The 18,452-nt window shown below is 47.3% G+C and overlaps 1 protein-coding gene across 1 annotated transcript; it reads left to right on the top strand.

The window, feature by feature from the left end:
* The first annotated feature begins 467 nt into the window (after nucleotides 1-467).
* On the top strand, nucleotides 468-16,518 carry polr2a (RNA polymerase II subunit A). The gene is made up of 28 exons (XM_020504323.2): nucleotides 468-798; nucleotides 1,675-1,807; nucleotides 1,909-2,045; nucleotides 2,514-2,681; nucleotides 2,830-3,111; nucleotides 3,278-3,439; nucleotides 3,757-3,977; nucleotides 4,063-4,195; nucleotides 4,304-4,428; nucleotides 4,700-4,910; nucleotides 5,001-5,210; nucleotides 5,505-5,673; nucleotides 5,864-5,958; nucleotides 6,153-6,356; nucleotides 7,128-7,350; nucleotides 7,782-7,965; nucleotides 8,431-8,602; nucleotides 9,070-9,175; nucleotides 9,497-9,702; nucleotides 9,984-10,247; nucleotides 10,407-10,614; nucleotides 10,742-10,947; nucleotides 11,154-11,336; nucleotides 11,751-11,954; nucleotides 12,304-12,490; nucleotides 12,787-12,900; nucleotides 12,993-13,142; nucleotides 13,232-16,518. Exons 1-28 carry the CDS (start codon nucleotides 712-714, stop codon nucleotides 14,389-14,391), a joined length of 5,904 nt encoding a protein of 1,967 aa, XP_020359912.2. The 5' UTR covers nucleotides 468-711; the 3' UTR covers nucleotides 14,392-16,518.
* Nucleotides 16,519-18,452: the final 1,934 nt, after the last annotated feature.

Here is an 18,452-nt window from a genome sequence, read left to right as displayed (position 1 = left end):
AATCGGTAAAATTCGGCAAAGATCGGGAACAAGGCGGGTTTAACGAAAGTTATCACAACGCCATCATATCTCTATAGCCATTGGTCAATCTTCATGTACTAATCTACATTAATATTATAATTGACCAACCACACGGCATCTTATTGAATATTAATAGAACTACAACCAAATATACATTGTAGCCCCTCCTCTGCTCTGATCTGACCAATGGTGAACATGTCAGCCAATTTTGTGCCCGCCTTATGTTTCAATTGGTTAATGAAGAAAACGTAAGCTGCCATTGGTCATGCGTCTTATTAAATGCATTATTCATGTTGTGATCCTGTGTAGCCAATTAACGTTTTACTACACAGATCCATAACCCGCCTCCTGACTGTTCAGCCCCTGCTTCGTTGAGTGTGTCAACCTGTACCAAAGTCTCCTGTCTATATAAACACGCGTTGGCCGTTTTCAAGCTCAGATGCGCTTAGAGCGCGCTGGAGTGTAGATCAGGAAAAGAAAGGGGGACAGCTGGTAGTCATAGTAGATAGGAGTAAAGCGTAAATAAATAGACTCCTAAGGCAGTAAACAACGTGGGTTCTCAGGATATCGCTTTCGGAGACATTCCGGTCACCTTTGGCGGTCTGGCCAGAGTCCTGGTGACAATTTAAAGCTATTCCTTCTTACAAAAGCGGCGTGCCGAGGGAGGACGCGTCTCTTTGAATAGACAGGATGCACGGACCGCCCTCCGGCGACAGCGCATGCCCATTGCGCCTCATCAAGAGAGTGCAATTCGGCATCATCAGCCCAGATGAGCTTGTAGGTTTTGCTTTGGGGTGGGGGGATTCGTTGACTTTCTGAACGTTCTCACATTGATCTTACTTTTACATGACTATACCTAGAATGTTTCATTGATGACAATGGATGTGCTACAAAGGAAGTAGCTTACAGCTAGCCTAGCTAATGTTAGCTAGCTAAGCCATGTTGGAGCTTGAGCTAGCTAGCTAGCTAGCAACAGCATGTTGTAGGAAGTTCGACAAACTTTCAGCACACACAGTATTTTCCATCTGAGCTAAACCATATATGTCATGAATCAAACTCCCTTTTTATTTTGAAAATACATGTAAACAAATACATTTAGCTACTTTACTGAACTTGGATATTTTGTTCTGTTCCCAGAAAGTTACATTCACAAACACTAGATGTTCCCTCTTGTTGTAATCTATATGTGGTATATCATAATAAAAGGTAACGTCATTAAAGTCAAAGCTATGCATGTTTTCTTTACGTTATGTTTTATTATTAGTTTTTGAATAATGGTGTCTTGGCAATAGAATACATTGTTTACATAATCCTCTAGTCAATTTGCTCACCTCAGTTGATTTTATCCGTTTAGTTGGACATCAATTGATTTGTCCGAGTATCAATGCTGGTTTAGAAATGCAACTTTGATCAAAGTGTACCAATGTTCTTATAGAGGAGTAGGTACGGCTGTCATATCTTGATTCAATCACTGATTTCGCAGGGGTTATTTGTTTTGAAGGAGTTTCACCTGACCTTAAAAGTTGGTTTGAGAAATATGTAAGCCATTTTCCAATGACTGTAAACTTGACTGCTTTACTGTTCTATGTGTATTTACTTAGGCTATTTATTTTTTGGTACTGGATTTGATGTTGACCATGGTTCTCCCTCTAGAAACGGATGTCTGTCACAGAAGGGGGAATCAAGTACCCCGAGACCACAGAAGGAGGGCGTCCCAAACTCGGTGGGTTGATGGACCCCAGACAAGGGGTCATCGAACGATCCGGAAGGTGTCAAACATGTGCAGGTACAGGAAGTTACCAGGATGTTGTAATTTTGTGGTTAAGACCACCACTACTGTGCTGGAATGTTTATGTTTTTTTTAACATAGTTGTTTTCGCTGTTCAGGTAACATGACGGAATGCCCGGGCCACTTCGGCCACATAGAGCTGGCGAAGCCGGTTTTCCACGTGGGCTTCGTCAACAAGATCATGAAGGTCCTCCGGTGTGTCTGCTACTCCTGTTCCAAGCTGCTGGTCGACACAGTCCGTAACCCTCCATTCCTTCCTCACACTACCGCTACACAACCTATATGTAACGTGTACCAATCTGCTCCCGTATTCAGTACTTGTGATGCTCACATGGCACACTCCAGACAAAAAACAATACGCCTACTTCTACGCCGCACAGCATACACAGAATATTTAACACGGCATATACTCCTGATATATCTAATTGATTTTTATTTGATGGGTATAAGAATTATTGATCAAGGCATACTAATGATTACATGTTGGTCCTTACATGGAATTATATTACACATATTCCATTGACTTGTTGATGCGATGGGGCGTGTTCAGCAGGATGTACCGCTTTGAAACGTTCAGATATAGATATGCTATGTTGAACGAACATGCATCTCTGACATGTAGAATAAGGAATCACGTCGGCTCTATTTGTGGTATTTCTATCTGCAACGTTAAAGAAAGGCCCTGGTGTCTCCTTCCTTCTAGAATAATCCAAAGATCAAAGACATCCTGCAGAAGTCCAAGGGGCAGCCCAGGAAGCGTCTGACCCACGTGTATGACTTGTGTAAAGGCAAGAACATCTGCGAGGGCGGAGAGGAGATGGATAACAAGTTTGGAGTGGAGCACGACAGTGAGGACATCACTAAGGAAAAGGTACTGTCAGCGGCGATGCTTGTCATTTGTGGGCCATCAATACTTAAACGCATATTTTTCTTTTCTTTTTGTACTCTCATCTCACGTAGTAAGATCTTTTATTTCCTCATGGTCCTCTTGTAACACACACTCTCCTTCACTCTCCCAGGGCCATGGTGGCTGCGGGCGCTACCAGCCGCGTATCCGCCGGTCGGGCCTGGAGCTGTATGCCGAGTGGAAGCACGTGAACGAGGACTCGCAGGAGAAGAAGATCCTGCTGAGCCCCGAGCGCGTCTACGAGATCTTCAAACGCATCTCGGACGAAGAGGACGTCATCCTGGGCCTTGATCCCAAGTTCTCCCGGCCCGAGTGGATGATTGTCACGGTACTCCCTGTGCCGCCGCTAGCTGTCCGGCCCGCCGTCGTCATGCAGGGCTCCGCCCGTAACCAGGTGAGGAAGAATGACTAGCCGCTGAAGAGTTTTCAGCAAAATGTCAAGAATTGAAGGGGGTTTGGTGACTTTCAGGTCATTTTTCCTGCCGCTGTTGAGATTGTTCAACTCGTTTTGTTTTACCATCGTCGTTTAACCGCGTCGTATCCCTTTCCCTGTCACCCAGGACGACTTGACACACAAGCTGGCCGACATAGTCAAGATCAACAACCAGCTGCGGCGGAACGAGCAGAGCGGCGCGGCGGCCCACGTCATCGCCGAGGACGTGAAGCTGCTGCAGTTCCACGTGGCCACCATGGTGGACAACGAGCTGCCAGGCCTGCCCAGGGTACGCACAGTAGCAGTGACGCTTGAGGGCACCAATTGGCACAACATCACTGTACTACTTACCCATGCCAATGTGGATTGTTACTATAGATATGTACTATTACTGTCTTTGTTTGAATTGAACACTGTCAACATACATTAGAAGTAAGACTAAAGAATACGATTAAAAGTGTTCTTTTGTTAGACCCATAAGACCACCTATTCAACCCATAATAACTGGGTTTATTTCATTTTCAGTGATTGCTGATAGTTGTGAAAGATCGTCAGCTCTGTTCTGAATCTGCTTATGCTGATATTGAACTTTCTCTTAACGCCCAGGCAATGCAAAAATCGGGCCGCCCGCTTAAATCCTTAAAACAGCGTCTGAAGGGGAAGGAGGGGCGAGTCCGAGGTAACCTGATGGGGAAACGTGTGGACTTCTCCGCCCGAACCGTCATCACCCCCGACCCCAACCTGCAGATCGACCAAGTGGGCGTCCCGCGCTCCATCGCCGCCAACATGACTTTCCCAGAAATCGTCACACCCTTCAACATTGACAGGTACGGCAGAGAGACTAAACCAATTGTTTAGTGTTTAAATTGACCGTGTTTTGGTTCTAATGTTTACAGTCCTATATGTCACCAGGTTACAGGAGTTGGTGCGCAGAGGCAACAGCCAGTATCCTGGAGCCAAATATATCATCAGAGACAACGGGGACAGAATCGACCTTCGGTTCCACCCCAAACCAAGTGACCTTCACCTCCAGATCGGCTACAAGGTGACCCTCAAAAGACGAGATGGTCGTCATTTGTGGAATGTTTACCGAGTGACTTGGACTTGATGTAATGCAATGTCACTTTTATGAACTCATTTTTGTTCCCATCAGGTGGAAAGACATATGTGCGACGGTGACATCATCATCTTCAACAGACAGCCCACTTTACATAAAATGTCTATGATGGGTCACAGAGTCCGAATCCTTCCCTGGTCCACCTTCCGAATGAACCTCAGGTACATCTATCAAGTCTAGAATTATCCCTATTTCAGACTACACCCAGATACCCGAGTGGGTGTTTGTTGGCGTAAACACTGACAAGAATGCTGGGTACAGAGTTGATACAGAACAAATATTATTTCAGGATTGGGACTAGTGCTCATGTAGTATCGGATGATTTTTCTCGGCTCCCCCCAAAAAATTTTTAAGGCAAACGCGAACACATTGACAATATGACATAAAACGGATCCTGGACGGTGACATTAACTACTCTGCTCTGTTCCACAGTGTAACCACTCCGTACAATGCTGACTTTGACGGGGATGAGATGAACCTGCATCTCCCTCAGTCCCTGGAAACGAGAGCTGAGATCCAGGAGCTTGCCATGGTGCCTCGTATGATCGTCACCCCCCAGTCCAACAGGCCCGTCATGGGCATCGTGCAGGACACCCTCACCGCCGTGCGCAAGTTCACCAAAAGGGACGTCTTCCTAGAGAGGGTAAGGAGGGCAATGTTTTTAAAGGGATAGATCAGCCTCAAACACACATGTCTTTCCTCCACTTATTAACTAATATGATCTGACCCTCAGGGCGATGTGATGAATCTCCTGATGTTCCTGTCCACGTGGGACGGCAAGGTGCCCCAGCCAGCCATCCTGAAGCCCAGGCCGCTCTGGACGGGCAAGCAGATCTTCAGCCTTATCATCCCGGGCCACATCAACGCCATCCGAACACACAGCACCCACCCAGACGAGGAGGACAGTGGGCCCTACAAGCACATCTCTCCCGGGGACACCAAGGTAGGTACACTAAACTGGCGAAACACCCTGAGATTCTCGTGACAATGAGGATTTGTAGAACAAATGTTGTAGTGATGGTGTGTGCGGAATACAGGCTTTTATTGTGTACTTTCTTTTTTAGTTACATTGTGGTTTATAAGTTCCCATCTTAGAATGCTAGCACTTTACCACAAATGTGTAAAAAGGCAGCCATTTTGTGCCAGAACGCTAGCCACACCTAACACAGAACCTTGAATGGGTCCTAACCCAATGTGTGTAAAATACTATGCTCTAATGTCATGTCTGTTTCCCCAGGTGATAGTGGAGAACGGGGAGTTGATCATGGGCATCCTGTGTAAGAAGTCACTGGGTACATCTGCTGGCTCCCTGGTCCACATCTGTTTCCTGGAGATGGGCCACGACGTCACCCGCCTCTTCTACTCCAACATCCAGACGGTGGTCAACAACTGGCTGCTCATTGAGGGTAAGGACCTGGGCTGAGTGGGCACTGGGAAGAGGGCATCAATGGGTAGAAAGGCAACTCCTTTGAAATCCACTTGAAGTCATAAATGAATCTGTTCTATTTTTGGGGTTAGGGGTTAAATTCCTCTAATTGCAGATATTTTAGTCACTGTTACCCTGTTTTTCTTAATATTCATATTTTCTCTCTGTAGGTGCCTCTATCGGTATTGGTGACTCCATTGCTGATGCGAAGACGTACCTGGACATCCAGAACACCATCAAGAAGGCCAAACAGGATGTAATAGAGGTAGGTCCCTTCTCTCACGATGACTCTGAAATATGCCTTCAAACTTCCAGAATATTCCTTCAAAAATAAATCCTCTTGTATTCACAGTGGGGACATCCTCTGGAAATTCCTTTTGAGATAATATAGAATGGAATCAAAGATGTGAGCCCCTCTGTCTCGAACTCCCTTCATTTTCTTCCTGTATTCCTCTCCAGGTCATTGAGAAGGCCCACAACAACGAGTTGGAGCCCACCCCTGGCAACACGCTGAGGCAGACCTTTGAGAACCAGGTGAATCGCATCCTAAACGACGCCCGTGACAAAACCGGTTCCTCCGCCCAGAAGTCCCTGTCTGAGTACAACAACTTCAAGTCTATGGTGGTGGCCGGCTCCAAAGGCTCCAAGATTAACATCTCTCAGGTACGTCCAGGGATCAACAAAAAAAACAGTAAAATAAACGCCTTTTCCCCCCCTGTTACAAGTGTTTTGAACCGCTACAGTACGGTGTGCTACAGTACGGTGTGCTACAGTACGGTGTGCTACAGTACGGTGTGCTACAGTACGGTGTGCTACAGTACGGTGTGCTACACTACGGTGTGCTACACTACGGTGTGCTACACTACGGTGTGCTACACTACGGTGTGCTACACTACGGTGTGCTACACTACGGTGTGCTACACTACGGTGTGCTACACTACGGTGTGCTACACTACGGTGTGCTACACTACGGTGTGCTACACTACGGTGTGCTACACTACGGTGTGCTACACTACGGTGTGCTACACTACGGTGTGCTACACTACGGTGTGCTACACTACGGTGTGCTACACTACGGTGTGCTACACTACGGTGTGCTACACTACGGTGTGCTACACTACGGTGTGCTACACTACGGTGTGCTACACTACGGTGTGCTACACTACGGTGTGCTACACTACGGTGTGCTACACTACGGTGTGCTACACTACGGTGTGCTACACTACGGTGTGCTACACTACGGTGTGCTACACTACGGTGTGCCCTACTGAACACGGCCCAGGATTGTTTCAGACGTCGATGGATTTTCAAACGGCACACGGTGTTCCTACAGGGATGACAGCGGACAACGGGCTTCGATTTACACCCATGTAACCTCGCACACTTTTTCTTTATCTACCGTCTGTCCCTCATCTCCATCTCTCTGGCCCTCAGGTTATTGCGGTGGTGGGGCAGCAGAACGTGGAGGGTAAGCGTATCCCCTTCGGCTTCAAGCACCGAACTCTCCCCCACTTCATCAAGGATGATTACGGCCCCGAGAGCAGAGGCTTCGTGGAGAACTCATACCTAGCCGGCCTCACGCCCACAGAGTTCTTCTTCCACGCCATGGGTGGCAGGGAGGGGCTTATCGACACGGCTGTGAAGACCGCCGAGACTGGTGAGTGAAGGGGGGGGAAGCAAGAGTTTCTTTTTTATTAAGGGTCCCCATTAGCTGTTGCGAAAGCAGCCCCTCGCTACTCTTCCTGGCGTCCACACAACATGAAACATGTCTATTAATGTTCTGTATTATGTCAAGAACAGCTCAAGGACTACATACATTTTAAAATAAGATCCTGTACTGACAAAACATACTGAGGGTATGCGGGGGAAGATGTTGGGGACAGCGACCGGTGATTTTGAAGGGGTAGAGGTTAGGGTCAGGCTATAAGCTGATTAGAAGCGCTTGTTAATGAAGGGGTGACTGTTACGATCCCTGCACGATTAGCGAGAGGAGACGCATGACCCCAATGATAGTTCAGTAGGTAGATGGATTTTCCCCTCAGGTTTAAATGACTCTTCTAACCTCGGTCCTCATCTGATGTCCTTCAGGTTACATCCAGCGTCGTCTGATAAAGTCCATGGAGTCTGTGATGGTGAAGTACGACGCCACGGTGAGGAACTCCATCAACCAGGTGGTGCAGCTGCGCTACGGAGAGGACGGCCTGGCCGGGGAGGCTGTGGAGTTCCAGAACATGGCCACGCTCAAACCCTCCAACAAGGCCTTCGAGAAGAAGTGAGTGGCGAGAGAGAGGGACGGGGAAGTACAATGGTGGATAAGGGTACTAGATTCGTTGTAGCTGTCAGGCCAATTCCCAAAGCTGGTCACTGTCGTGCCAACGACCATATGAGCTGGCTATACAGGGAAAACTGATCTGACACCAGGCTTGTGCACTCATTGACGTCTATGAATGTGTTTAATGCTGTATTCCATCTTAGTCATTCGATGATTGATTACTCGGTAAAAAAAAAAAAACTAGTACAAGCTTTCCTCTCCTATTGGTTGACCATGTGACATTGGATATCATAGACTTCACCTCTCCACGACCTTAATCACCCATGCCCTAATGCTAAACCCTCTGTCTAATCACTACTATAGGACGGTCTTAAAAACAGCAGCTCACTGTCCACGGTCAACTGCCTGAACTCTCTACTGTCTGTCTTATCTCATCCTTCCCTAATCCACCCTCGGGGCCACTAGGTTCAGATTTGACTGCACCAACGAGCGGGCTCTGAGGCGCACCCTGCAGGAGGACGTGGTGAAGGACGTGATGACCAACGCCCAGGTGCAAAGTGCCCTGGAGAGGGAGTATGAAAAGATGAAGGAGGACAGAGAGATTCTGAGGGCCATCTTCCCCACTGGGGACAGCAAGGTGAGGGAGAGAGCGAGAGAGAGGCACACTAGCACGGGTCTCCAACAGGCAAATCGCAAGCCTTAAAGGCACAGTGCAGCCGTTATTCTTCTCATCAAATAACTATGGTTGATTTCAATCAGCGGTCACATTTTTGACTACACTGGGCCTTTAAGCATTGACATGGACAGAACATCTATTTTTATCTCTCGACATTTCATTGTAATATTGAGACAGGAAAAATGAATAAACACAGTTCCGGACACGTTACAGTGGCGTATGTGTTCACATCCTGGCTCATTTGCACACAGGCACATCTGTGCATACACCTGGCGTACATCTCCAGGTTCTCCACGAGCACCCATACATAACTCATTCACTTCCATGTACTCTCACACACGTCACCACTGCTAGCATATCCCACTGATTCAGACCAACGCAACAGGGGTGTCCAACACTAAAGGCGACATGTCCCTGCTCCCCACTAGGTGGTGCTGCCCTGCAACCTGGCCAGGATGATCTGGAACGCCCAGAAGATCTTCAGGATCAACCCCCGCACCCCCACAGACCTCAACCCCCTACGAGTCGTGCAGGGTAGGTATCTACCACACTCGTACACTTTGCAGCCACCATCATATTTGAAGAAACCCCCTAAAGATGTGCCATATCGTCTTGAGTTTTAAAAGGTTGATTACACTTTTTGGTATAAACCGCAGCTCTAGCTACGAAAGACAAGAATTTGCAACACTTTTTGTTCAGTAACCAAGTAAATCGCGTTGACATTTCTGCAGTCTTGGTACCAAATCAAAATCTCTCGAAGCAATTTTCTCTGGACCACTAGCCAGGATAAATAAGATCTAGAATGACCCGTATGACCTTCTTAAACTTCTCCCTGCTCTTGTCTGCATGCCTCAGGTGTCCAGGAGCTGAGTAAGAAGTTGGTGATTGTGAACGGCGAGGACCACCTGAGCAGACAGGCCCAGCAGAACGCCACGCTGCTCTTCAACATACACCTGCGCTCCACGTTGAGCTCCCGACGCATGACAGACGAGTTCAGACTGAGCACCGAGGCCTATGACTGGCTGCTGGGGGAAATTGAGTCCAAGTTCAACCAATCCATTGTGAGTTGAATCTCTTTTTCTCTCTCTCTCACACTCACTCACAGTGTGCTGGGAGAGGTTGAAAGGGGGAGATCGAGGGTCAACACCTAAACTGATTGCTATGAACTAAAGAGAAGGGATTAGATGTATATGGACAGTGTAGAAAACCAAGCCTAGAGCGTGATCTAGGATCTTTTTTTACAGCATAATTTAGGAATTAATCCATGCTTGGCTTTTCTGTTTTCTGTCATTACAATAATCTAATTCCATCATTTTATTCTGAACACTTCTCCCTCCTCTAGGCCCATCCGGGTGAGATGGTGGGGGCGTTAGCTGCTCAGTCGTTGGGAGAGCCCGCCACCCAGATGACCCTGAACACCTTCCACTACGCCGGCGTGTCGGCCAAGAACGTCACCCTGGGCGTGCCGCGTCTCAAGGAGTTGATTAACATCTCCAAGCGGCCCAAGACCCCGTCCCTCACCGTGTTCCTGCTGGGCCAGGCGGCCCGCGACGCCGAGAGGGCCAAGGATATCCTCTGTCGCCTGGAACACACCACCCTCAGAAAGGTGATTTGTCAGACCGACATTTATTTCTCACGCCTTGTTTTACTTTAAGAGATTATTAAATGTTATTAATACATTTTAAGTTATTACAATATCTGCTTTTACAGGTTGCTTACTGATTTTTACGATAATTAACCAACCATCCTCCCTCCCTCCTGCCAGGTGACGGCCAACACGGCCATCTACTACGACCCTAACCCCCAGAGTACGGTGGTGACTGAGGACCAGGAGTGGGTCAACGTCTACTATGAGATGCCTGACTTTGACGTGACCCGCATCTCCCCCTGGCTGCTCCGCATTGAGCTCGACCGCAAACACATGACTGACCGCAAGCTGACCATGGAGCAGATCGCTGAGAAGATCAATGCAGGTGGGGACACACACACACACACACACACACACACACTTCCAATACTTTATTTGAGTATATAATGAAGCATTCCAGTTAAAAGGACCCCCACGCACCTTATTTCTATATGCGACCTCTCTCCCCGAAGGTTTCGGAGACGACCTGAACTGTATCTTCAATGACGACAATGCCGAGAAGCTGGTTCTGCGAATCCGCATCATGAACAGCGACGAGAACAAATTCCACGAGGATGAGGAGGTGGTGGACAAGATGGACGACGACGTGTTCCTGAGGTGCATCGAATCCAACATGCTGACGGACATGACGCTGCAGGGCATCGAGCAGATCAGCAAGGTAATGGAGGGGGTCACACAAACACCTACTCTGTTCCTTTTGTTAAAACTGCGCCGCGGCTGCGTTTTAACATCTCTGCACCCAATAGTCTTCGATATCTCATACGAACTGATTGACCTAAACAACATGGCAGTAACCTACCCAGATCATTAATATTACTATAATTCTATTGATCTATAGTACTTCCCCTGTCTCCTCTCCCCTAGGTGTACATGCACTTGCCCCAGACGGACAACAAGAAGAAGATCATCATTACGGAGGAGGGAGAGTTCAAGGCCCTGCAGGAGTGGATCCTGGAGACAGATGGCGTGGGACTGATGAGGGTCCTCAGCGAGAAGGATGTGGACCCCGTCAGAACCACTTCCAACGACATCGTAGAGATCTTCACGGTACGGTTAGGTACCACAGTTGGATAGCCACGCAAGTTATGATAGTAACCGATTGATTATAATAGTACCGATGTCTGATAACAGATAGATACGATCGTTACAAATGGCTGTGATAGTTACAATAGCTGGCTACAGTAGTTAGATAACTATTGTAGTTACCGACGATTACGACAGACTTTTTAAAATAAGATTTGTGTTGTCTGTCATAAGGGACCAGTTTAAATGTCCGTTACAATTTTGGCTATACTTTCAAGTTTATATTCACCAAAGCTCTCTTGGAGTTAAACAAAAAATCCAACTCAACATTGTTAAACCTATTCATCGCTTCTTTACTGCTAAACCTGAGAAGTACATGAATAACAGCATAGTCACAAAAAAAATGGGATATCATTACTCACCCCCCCTCCTTTCTAGGTACTGGGTATCGAGGCTGTGCGCAAGGCTCTGGAGAGGGAGTTGAACCACGTCATCTCCTTTGACGGTTCCTACGTCAACTACCGCCACTTGTCGTTGCTTTGCGACACAATGACCTGCCGCGGTCACCTGATGGCCATCACGCGTCACGGCATCAACAGACAGGACACGGGACCCCTCATGAAGTGCTCCTTTGAGGAGACTGTGAGTGTTTCGGACGGGGGAAAGTGGAGGGAGGGAAGGGGGGGCGATGGGACTTGGTTGTTTTGTGGTCCAGTATTGTGTTAGTAGGCCGTACTTACCATTTTACAACAGTCGTCAGTTGGCTCTTCCACTAGCTACATTATCCATAAATCTACTTCCTTTGAGAGCTTCATAGGAGCGTTCTAGTTACCAACCTCGACTAGACCAACACGTCTCTGACAGAGACTTAAACAAAAATATCTCAATGAAAGGAATCGGTATAAACAAAAGGTTAAACGAAGAAATTCAAATGATTGTGTCAGCACCCTGTGTACTCCACCACTCACCGTCAACATCCTCCCTGTCCCAGGTGGATGTGCTGATGGAGGCGTCGTCCCACGGGGAGAGTGACCCCATGAAGGGTGTGTCTGAGAATATCATGCTGGGCCAGCTGGCCCCCTGCGGGACGGGCTGCTTCGACCTGCTGCTGGACGCTGAGAAGTGCAAATATGGCATGGAGATCCCCACCAACATCCCCGGGATCAGCGTGGCTGGACGTGAGTGGCCGAGAGTATAATGGAGAAGTTGTTTTCCGCGCAGTGTGACTTTAAACGTAATTGTTCGCGCGATGTGGCTTTTCCCATCACCAGATCAACTCCCAAGGTTTGAATTTAGACAGATGCGAGGTCAGAAATGGACTGGTGCAGACCAATTTGTCTAAGATTTGATTAAGTTCTGAGTGTAACTATGTTGGAAAAATCCGACATTCTAAGCAAAATAGATACACAAAGTATCCAGACTTTTAGATAATGAAATGTCGGTATGTCTCTCCTTCTCTATTTCCTCTTGTTAGCCACTGGAATGTTCTTTGGCTCTGCGCCCAGCCCCATGAGTGGCATGTCTCCAGCCATGACCCCCTGGAACACTGGAGCCACCCCCGCCTACGGTGCCTGGTCCCCCAGCATCGGTAAGCTTTGACAATATCCTGGTAGTACAGCGTATTCCATACCACCTACTCTACTGTTCCATTAACTCATACTCTGACTCTTTGACCTCCAGGCAGCGGGATGACCCCTGGAGCTGCAGGCTTTTCTCCCAGCGCAGCGTCCGACGCCAGTGGCTTCTCTCCGGGCTACTCCCCGGCCTGGTCCCCTACCCCTGGATCTCCTGGGTCCCCGGGGCCAGCCAGCCCCTATATCCCCTCTCCAGGTTAGTCACCATACAAAACACCCAGTTTGGTTTGAAATATCAACTGACACAGGACCTTTTTAGAATTGATTCCTTGTTTACTTTTCCAGGAGGTGCCATGTCTCCCAACTACTCCCCTACCTCCCCGGCCTACGAGCCCCGCTCTCCTGGGGGATACACCCCGCAAAGCCCGGGCTACTCCCCAACCTCCCCCTCGTACTCCCCAACCTCCCCTTCTTACTCTCCCACCAGCCCCAACTACAGCCCCACCTCACCCTCCTATTCACCCACCTCCCCCAGCTACTCCCCGACCTCCCCCAGCTACTCCCCTACGTCCCCCTCTTACTCCCCTACGTCCCCCTCTTACTCCCCCACCTCCCCCTCTTACTCCCCCACCTCCCCCTCTTACTCCCCCACATCTCCCTCCTACTCCCCTACCTCCCCCAGCTACAGCCCCACGTCTCCAAGCTACAGCCCCACATCGCCTAGCTACTCCCCTACCTCACCCTCTTACTCACCTACCTCCCCCTCCTATTCACCCACTTCACCCTCCTACTCACCTACCTCCCCCTCTTACTCCCCCACCTCTCCAAGCTACAGCCCCTCTTCACCCAACTACACCCCCACCTCGCCCAGTTACTCTCCCACCTCCCCCTCTTACTCCCCCACCTCTCCCTCCTACTCCCCCACCTCCCCCAATTACACCCCCACCAGCCCCAACTACTCCCCCACCTCCCCCTCTTATTCTCCCACCTCTCCGTCCTACTCTCCCTCTAGCCCACGCTTCACCCCCCAGTCGCCCACCTACACCCCCAGCTCTCCCTCCTACAGCCCCAGCTCTCCTTCCTACTCACCCACCTCCCCCAAATACACACCTACGTCCCCCTCTTACTCCCCCAGCTCTCCAGAGTACACCCCCACCTCCCCCAAATACTCCCCCACCTCGCCCAAGTACTCCCCGACCTCTCCCAAATACTCACCCACCTCCCCGACTTACTCCCCGACGACCCCCAAGTACAGCCCCACGTCGCCCACCTACTCCCCCACCTCGCCCACCTACACCCCCACCAGCCCCAAGTACTCCCCCACCTCCCCAACCTATTCCCCAACCTCACCCAAATACTCTCCCACCTCCCCCACCTACTCGCCCACTAGCCCCAAAGGGTCCACCTACAGCCCCCTGTCTCCGGGCTACAGCAACCCCTCGCCCAGCTTCACCCTCACCAGCCCGGCCATCAGCCCAGATGACAGTGACGAGGAGAACAACTGAGGGAGCCAGGAGGAAGAGAGGGGGCTGAGGAGCCTCTCACTGCCCTACTCAAAGCCCCAGAACTGGGGCAGTAATACTGAAGGATAGCCCCTCTGCTGGTAGTGCTGGTGGTTTGGCCTTGGAGAGTCATGACAAAAAAAAACCCTGGGGGTCCCACTTGTGAATTTATTTTATTTTGGGGACCCTCCCTCGGACCACTGTACCCCAGCCTCTTCCATCTCGGGGGAGGGCCCCCTAAAATATGTACTACTATGTATTTGATAGACTTGAACTGTTTAGCAAGGGGAATAAGGCTGCCTTTTGAACTACACATTTTGTTTTGGTTTTTAATGTTCACGCGGGTGTTGAAGCAAAGTTAAGAACCCAGGAGAAATCAGAGGGAGAGCGATGTGGTTACCACATTGACAAAAACGTCCCTCTTTTCAACCCCCCCTGGTTACCTGTACCCAGTCTTTCTCTGAACTCTTCAGTGTTGATGTGTAGTTGTACGGGGGAGCTCGAGTATTGCCAAAAGCCTTTGAAAAGCTACCAGTGGATTGTATTTATCTCCTTAAAAAGCTTTTAAGCTTCCCCCCAAAAAAGAGAAACTAGAGGACTTGAGCTGATTCTTTATTGCATATTTTACTAAAACGTACATCATCTTTAGTTTTTTTTTTTTTCAAAATGTAAAGTTGTTGCTGCCAGTTTTGGTTGGAAGAAAAAAAGTTTTTTTTTTTCATTTTTATGTCAGAAGACAGGCCAGAGTTGAAGGAGATGAGTTGACCAGAATTGGATTGAACAGAATTGAATCACTATTACTAATCTGCAGTTCAGAACAGTGGAGTTCAAGTAGTACTGGAACGGGGTTGCTTGAATACTGCAGGTGAAAAGAGTAGTTGTATTCCTTGCAGCACTAAGTACAGGGCTGCAGATGAAGATCGCCTAGGACGGGAGAGGGTCAGGCCACAGATGCTGAGAGAGAGACTGGTGTACTGGGGAAAATATGCTTTCCGTGGAGATGTTATTGCCATTTTTGTAACCTCTCCACGACGTTCCAAATAAACCCTTTCTCCCCTCAACACCCTCCCCCACCTAAAGTCGAACCTGAAAGATGTCAAAACACCCACCAGCATCCCTGTACCCTTCACCGTTAGATGAGTTGTGTTCAACAGCAAAAAGCAGTTTTTTTTTTCTTCTGCAAACCACTTTTTTAAAACTGGTCAAATTTGGGTTTATGGAAGACTTAGTAATATCTGACAATTGTCGATTCTGTTTTTTAAGAGAGAATGGAGGGTTTATGGGTGGACGAGGGATACTAGTTGGTTGGCGTCGCTGCTTTTGTCATTGTTTCTGCATGAGTAGCAACCTGTTAATACATTTTAATCTTCCCGTTTTAAGTTGAAGATCTCTTATTTGAAATCCCTCCCACCTTGTTCCATAATTCTAATTAGGAAATGTAAATGAGTTCTCTACTTTACGTTGTTTGGACTCGCTCATAAAATGTATTTAAGAGGGAAAAGGACTATTATTCGTCTGTGTGAATAAGAATGGAGAAATTCAAGATTCAATTGTTTTGTTTTTCTATTTCCTGTTTTTTTTTGTTGCTTCTGGTGACTTTGTAAGAGCTGTTTGCAAAGAGGGTCTGTGTTCAGGTACTTTGGATGAAGGGGCAGGGGACGGAGGGGAGTAAGTTCGGTTTCCCCGTTATCTCTTTTCCATTCTGTTTCCCAATGACTTTGTTCAGTTTCTGCCACTCCGGCTCGAAGTTGATCCAAGATGGCCACCGCATTCTCATTTAAAGGGGAAATCAGCAGTTGCTACCTCCATTTTTGGATACATAAATTGATATATAACCATTGATTTTTGAAGAATATAACTTATAAATAAATGCTGCGTTAGCTAAGTTCAACTGTCGTACCCTGCCAGAACCCAAAATATGAAACTTAACATTGTAAACAAACACTCTATAGCCTTAACATGATTAGAACTAGTTTTGATATCATGGATGGTCAGTCCTTGCATCCATTTCTGTCTTTGAATTTGAGTGGTTACATTTCTCCAGCCCCAGCTTTTTACCGAAACGGTGGTGGGGAGGACGCTTTGTTTCAACTGCTGATTGCTGCTTTAAGATATAAAAAGGAAAATGTTGCATGCAGTCCATTTGTGACGCTTAATAGCCTACTGTAAATGTTACAGCTAAGTGTCTATACTATGGTTCAGGCAGAAAATGGGAAGTTTAGGTTGACAGACAGGTTCAGTTTAGTGTTTGTCAGTTACGCTCTTGGACACTGGGGGGTGACATAAGCCCTCGTTTGGGTTAACAAACCTCGAAGTTTCAGATCAGTGATTTTTATGAGACCAGACATTTCAGAGCACTTTTGGCCTCTATAACCCTCTACCCACTACATTAGTGTGACAGTGAATCCTTGAAGATTATGGAAACCACCAAGCATAGACACACTTTGCATTTGCTTCCAGGTGCTCTTACACTTTACTAGGCCTAGTTTGATAAAGGATGAATGTTTGATTCTCATGCCTGTTTGACTATGGAACACGGATACTCCATCCAAGCAATACGACAAGTCCCGCCCCCCCCCCCCCCCCCCCCCGACTTTTGATTGGACTAGCTGGGTCTCCTCCCTCCCCTTGTTCATCCACAAGTGATCCTGATTGTTTTTGAAATCGATGTTTGTCCTTTTTCTACTAATGTTCGTACCTGGGTTGGGGGGATTCTATGCCTGTAGAATTCCATGATGGGACTGGAACTTGGATGTGTTCTGAATTTGTCACGATTTTTATCCGGTTCGTGGTCGGGAACGTGTTTGCTACAACTTGTCCTGTCTACCAAATGTGTTTTCAACAGAAGTGATTTTGAATTGACTGTACCACCTGCAATGAATAGAAGTGTTGGCAATACACTGTTGAAATTCATGCAGTTGGTCTCTTCCATCATCGCCTCATGACATGGTGACTTTGTCCACTACCACCATATCCCATTGATTTACCTGTGTGGTCCAGTCAATTCAACATACCAGTACTCCCATGTGTGTGTCAAAAGAGAGGGTTTTCTTGAGTTGAAAGACTGGGCAGGGTGTCTTGGGAGTAGGAATGTTTAAATTAAAAATAAATTGCCACTGTATAGATATCAATCCAATATCTCATTCTCTGTATCTTTTTTTTTTTGACTTGAGAAAAAAAATAAAGGTTTTACTATAGGTTGTGTCTTATTTGTATGAGTTGCTGTCACCTACCAATAAACTGAATGAATCCCTTCATAATTGGATATATGATGAAGTATTCCATTCTAATGGGTAAGACAAGGATACGGGTGAGGGTAAACAGATTCTAGATATGAGGCTTTATCTTGACGAACTGATCGATCGTCCCCCATATTACTACGCAATAAAACATTTTCCATCCCTGTAAGGGCAATTAGTTATCGCTATACTGATTATCATGACTACTGCAATACTATGAATCACATTTGTTAGTAAACAAACTTGCATGACAGGAGACTAGGCTTCATTTCCTTACACATCCCCACTGGTTTAGTTACATAGAGCCAGCTGTCAGCATAGCTGCAGATGTCGTTAGGGCCTTGTTCCATTTCAAACATTACCCGCTAACCCTAGCAACTAAAAGTTCGGTGTCAACAGATCTGAAAATAATGGATAAGTGAAAGCAACATGGTAGACACCCCATTAAGCCTATGAGAGGGCTTGGTGGGAAAGTTGCAATACTAAAAACGAAGGTTCAAATAACTCAATTTATTTGAGATCTGTGAACACAAAGCGTAGGTGCTTAGGGAAGAGGTCAAAATGGAATTGGGCCCTAATACTGATTGAACAAAAAACATTGTTTTATTTGCTAGTCACTTGATCTTCTGAATTAGTCACAAAGTAAGCCTATTTTAGACATTTGACTTCTCTTTTTCCAATGTGGTTGGTGTATTTGTTAGGCCTGATCAAATACACTGCTTCCCTATAGAAACCAGAAGAGGATGTTCCAGGGATGTTTTGAGGATGTAGACAGACCTCAAAATGTACCAAGCAACGACTATCAATAGGCAACAACAGTCAGCA

This window comes from Oncorhynchus kisutch, linkage group LG16 (assembly GCF_002021735.2).
Source record: "Oncorhynchus kisutch isolate 150728-3 linkage group LG16, Okis_V2, whole genome shotgun sequence".
Classification (NCBI taxonomy): Eukaryota; Metazoa; Chordata; class Actinopteri; order Salmoniformes; family Salmonidae; genus Oncorhynchus; species Oncorhynchus kisutch.
Note: the sequence above shows the minus strand (reverse complement) of the source record. Positions and strands in the feature narration are given on the sequence as shown.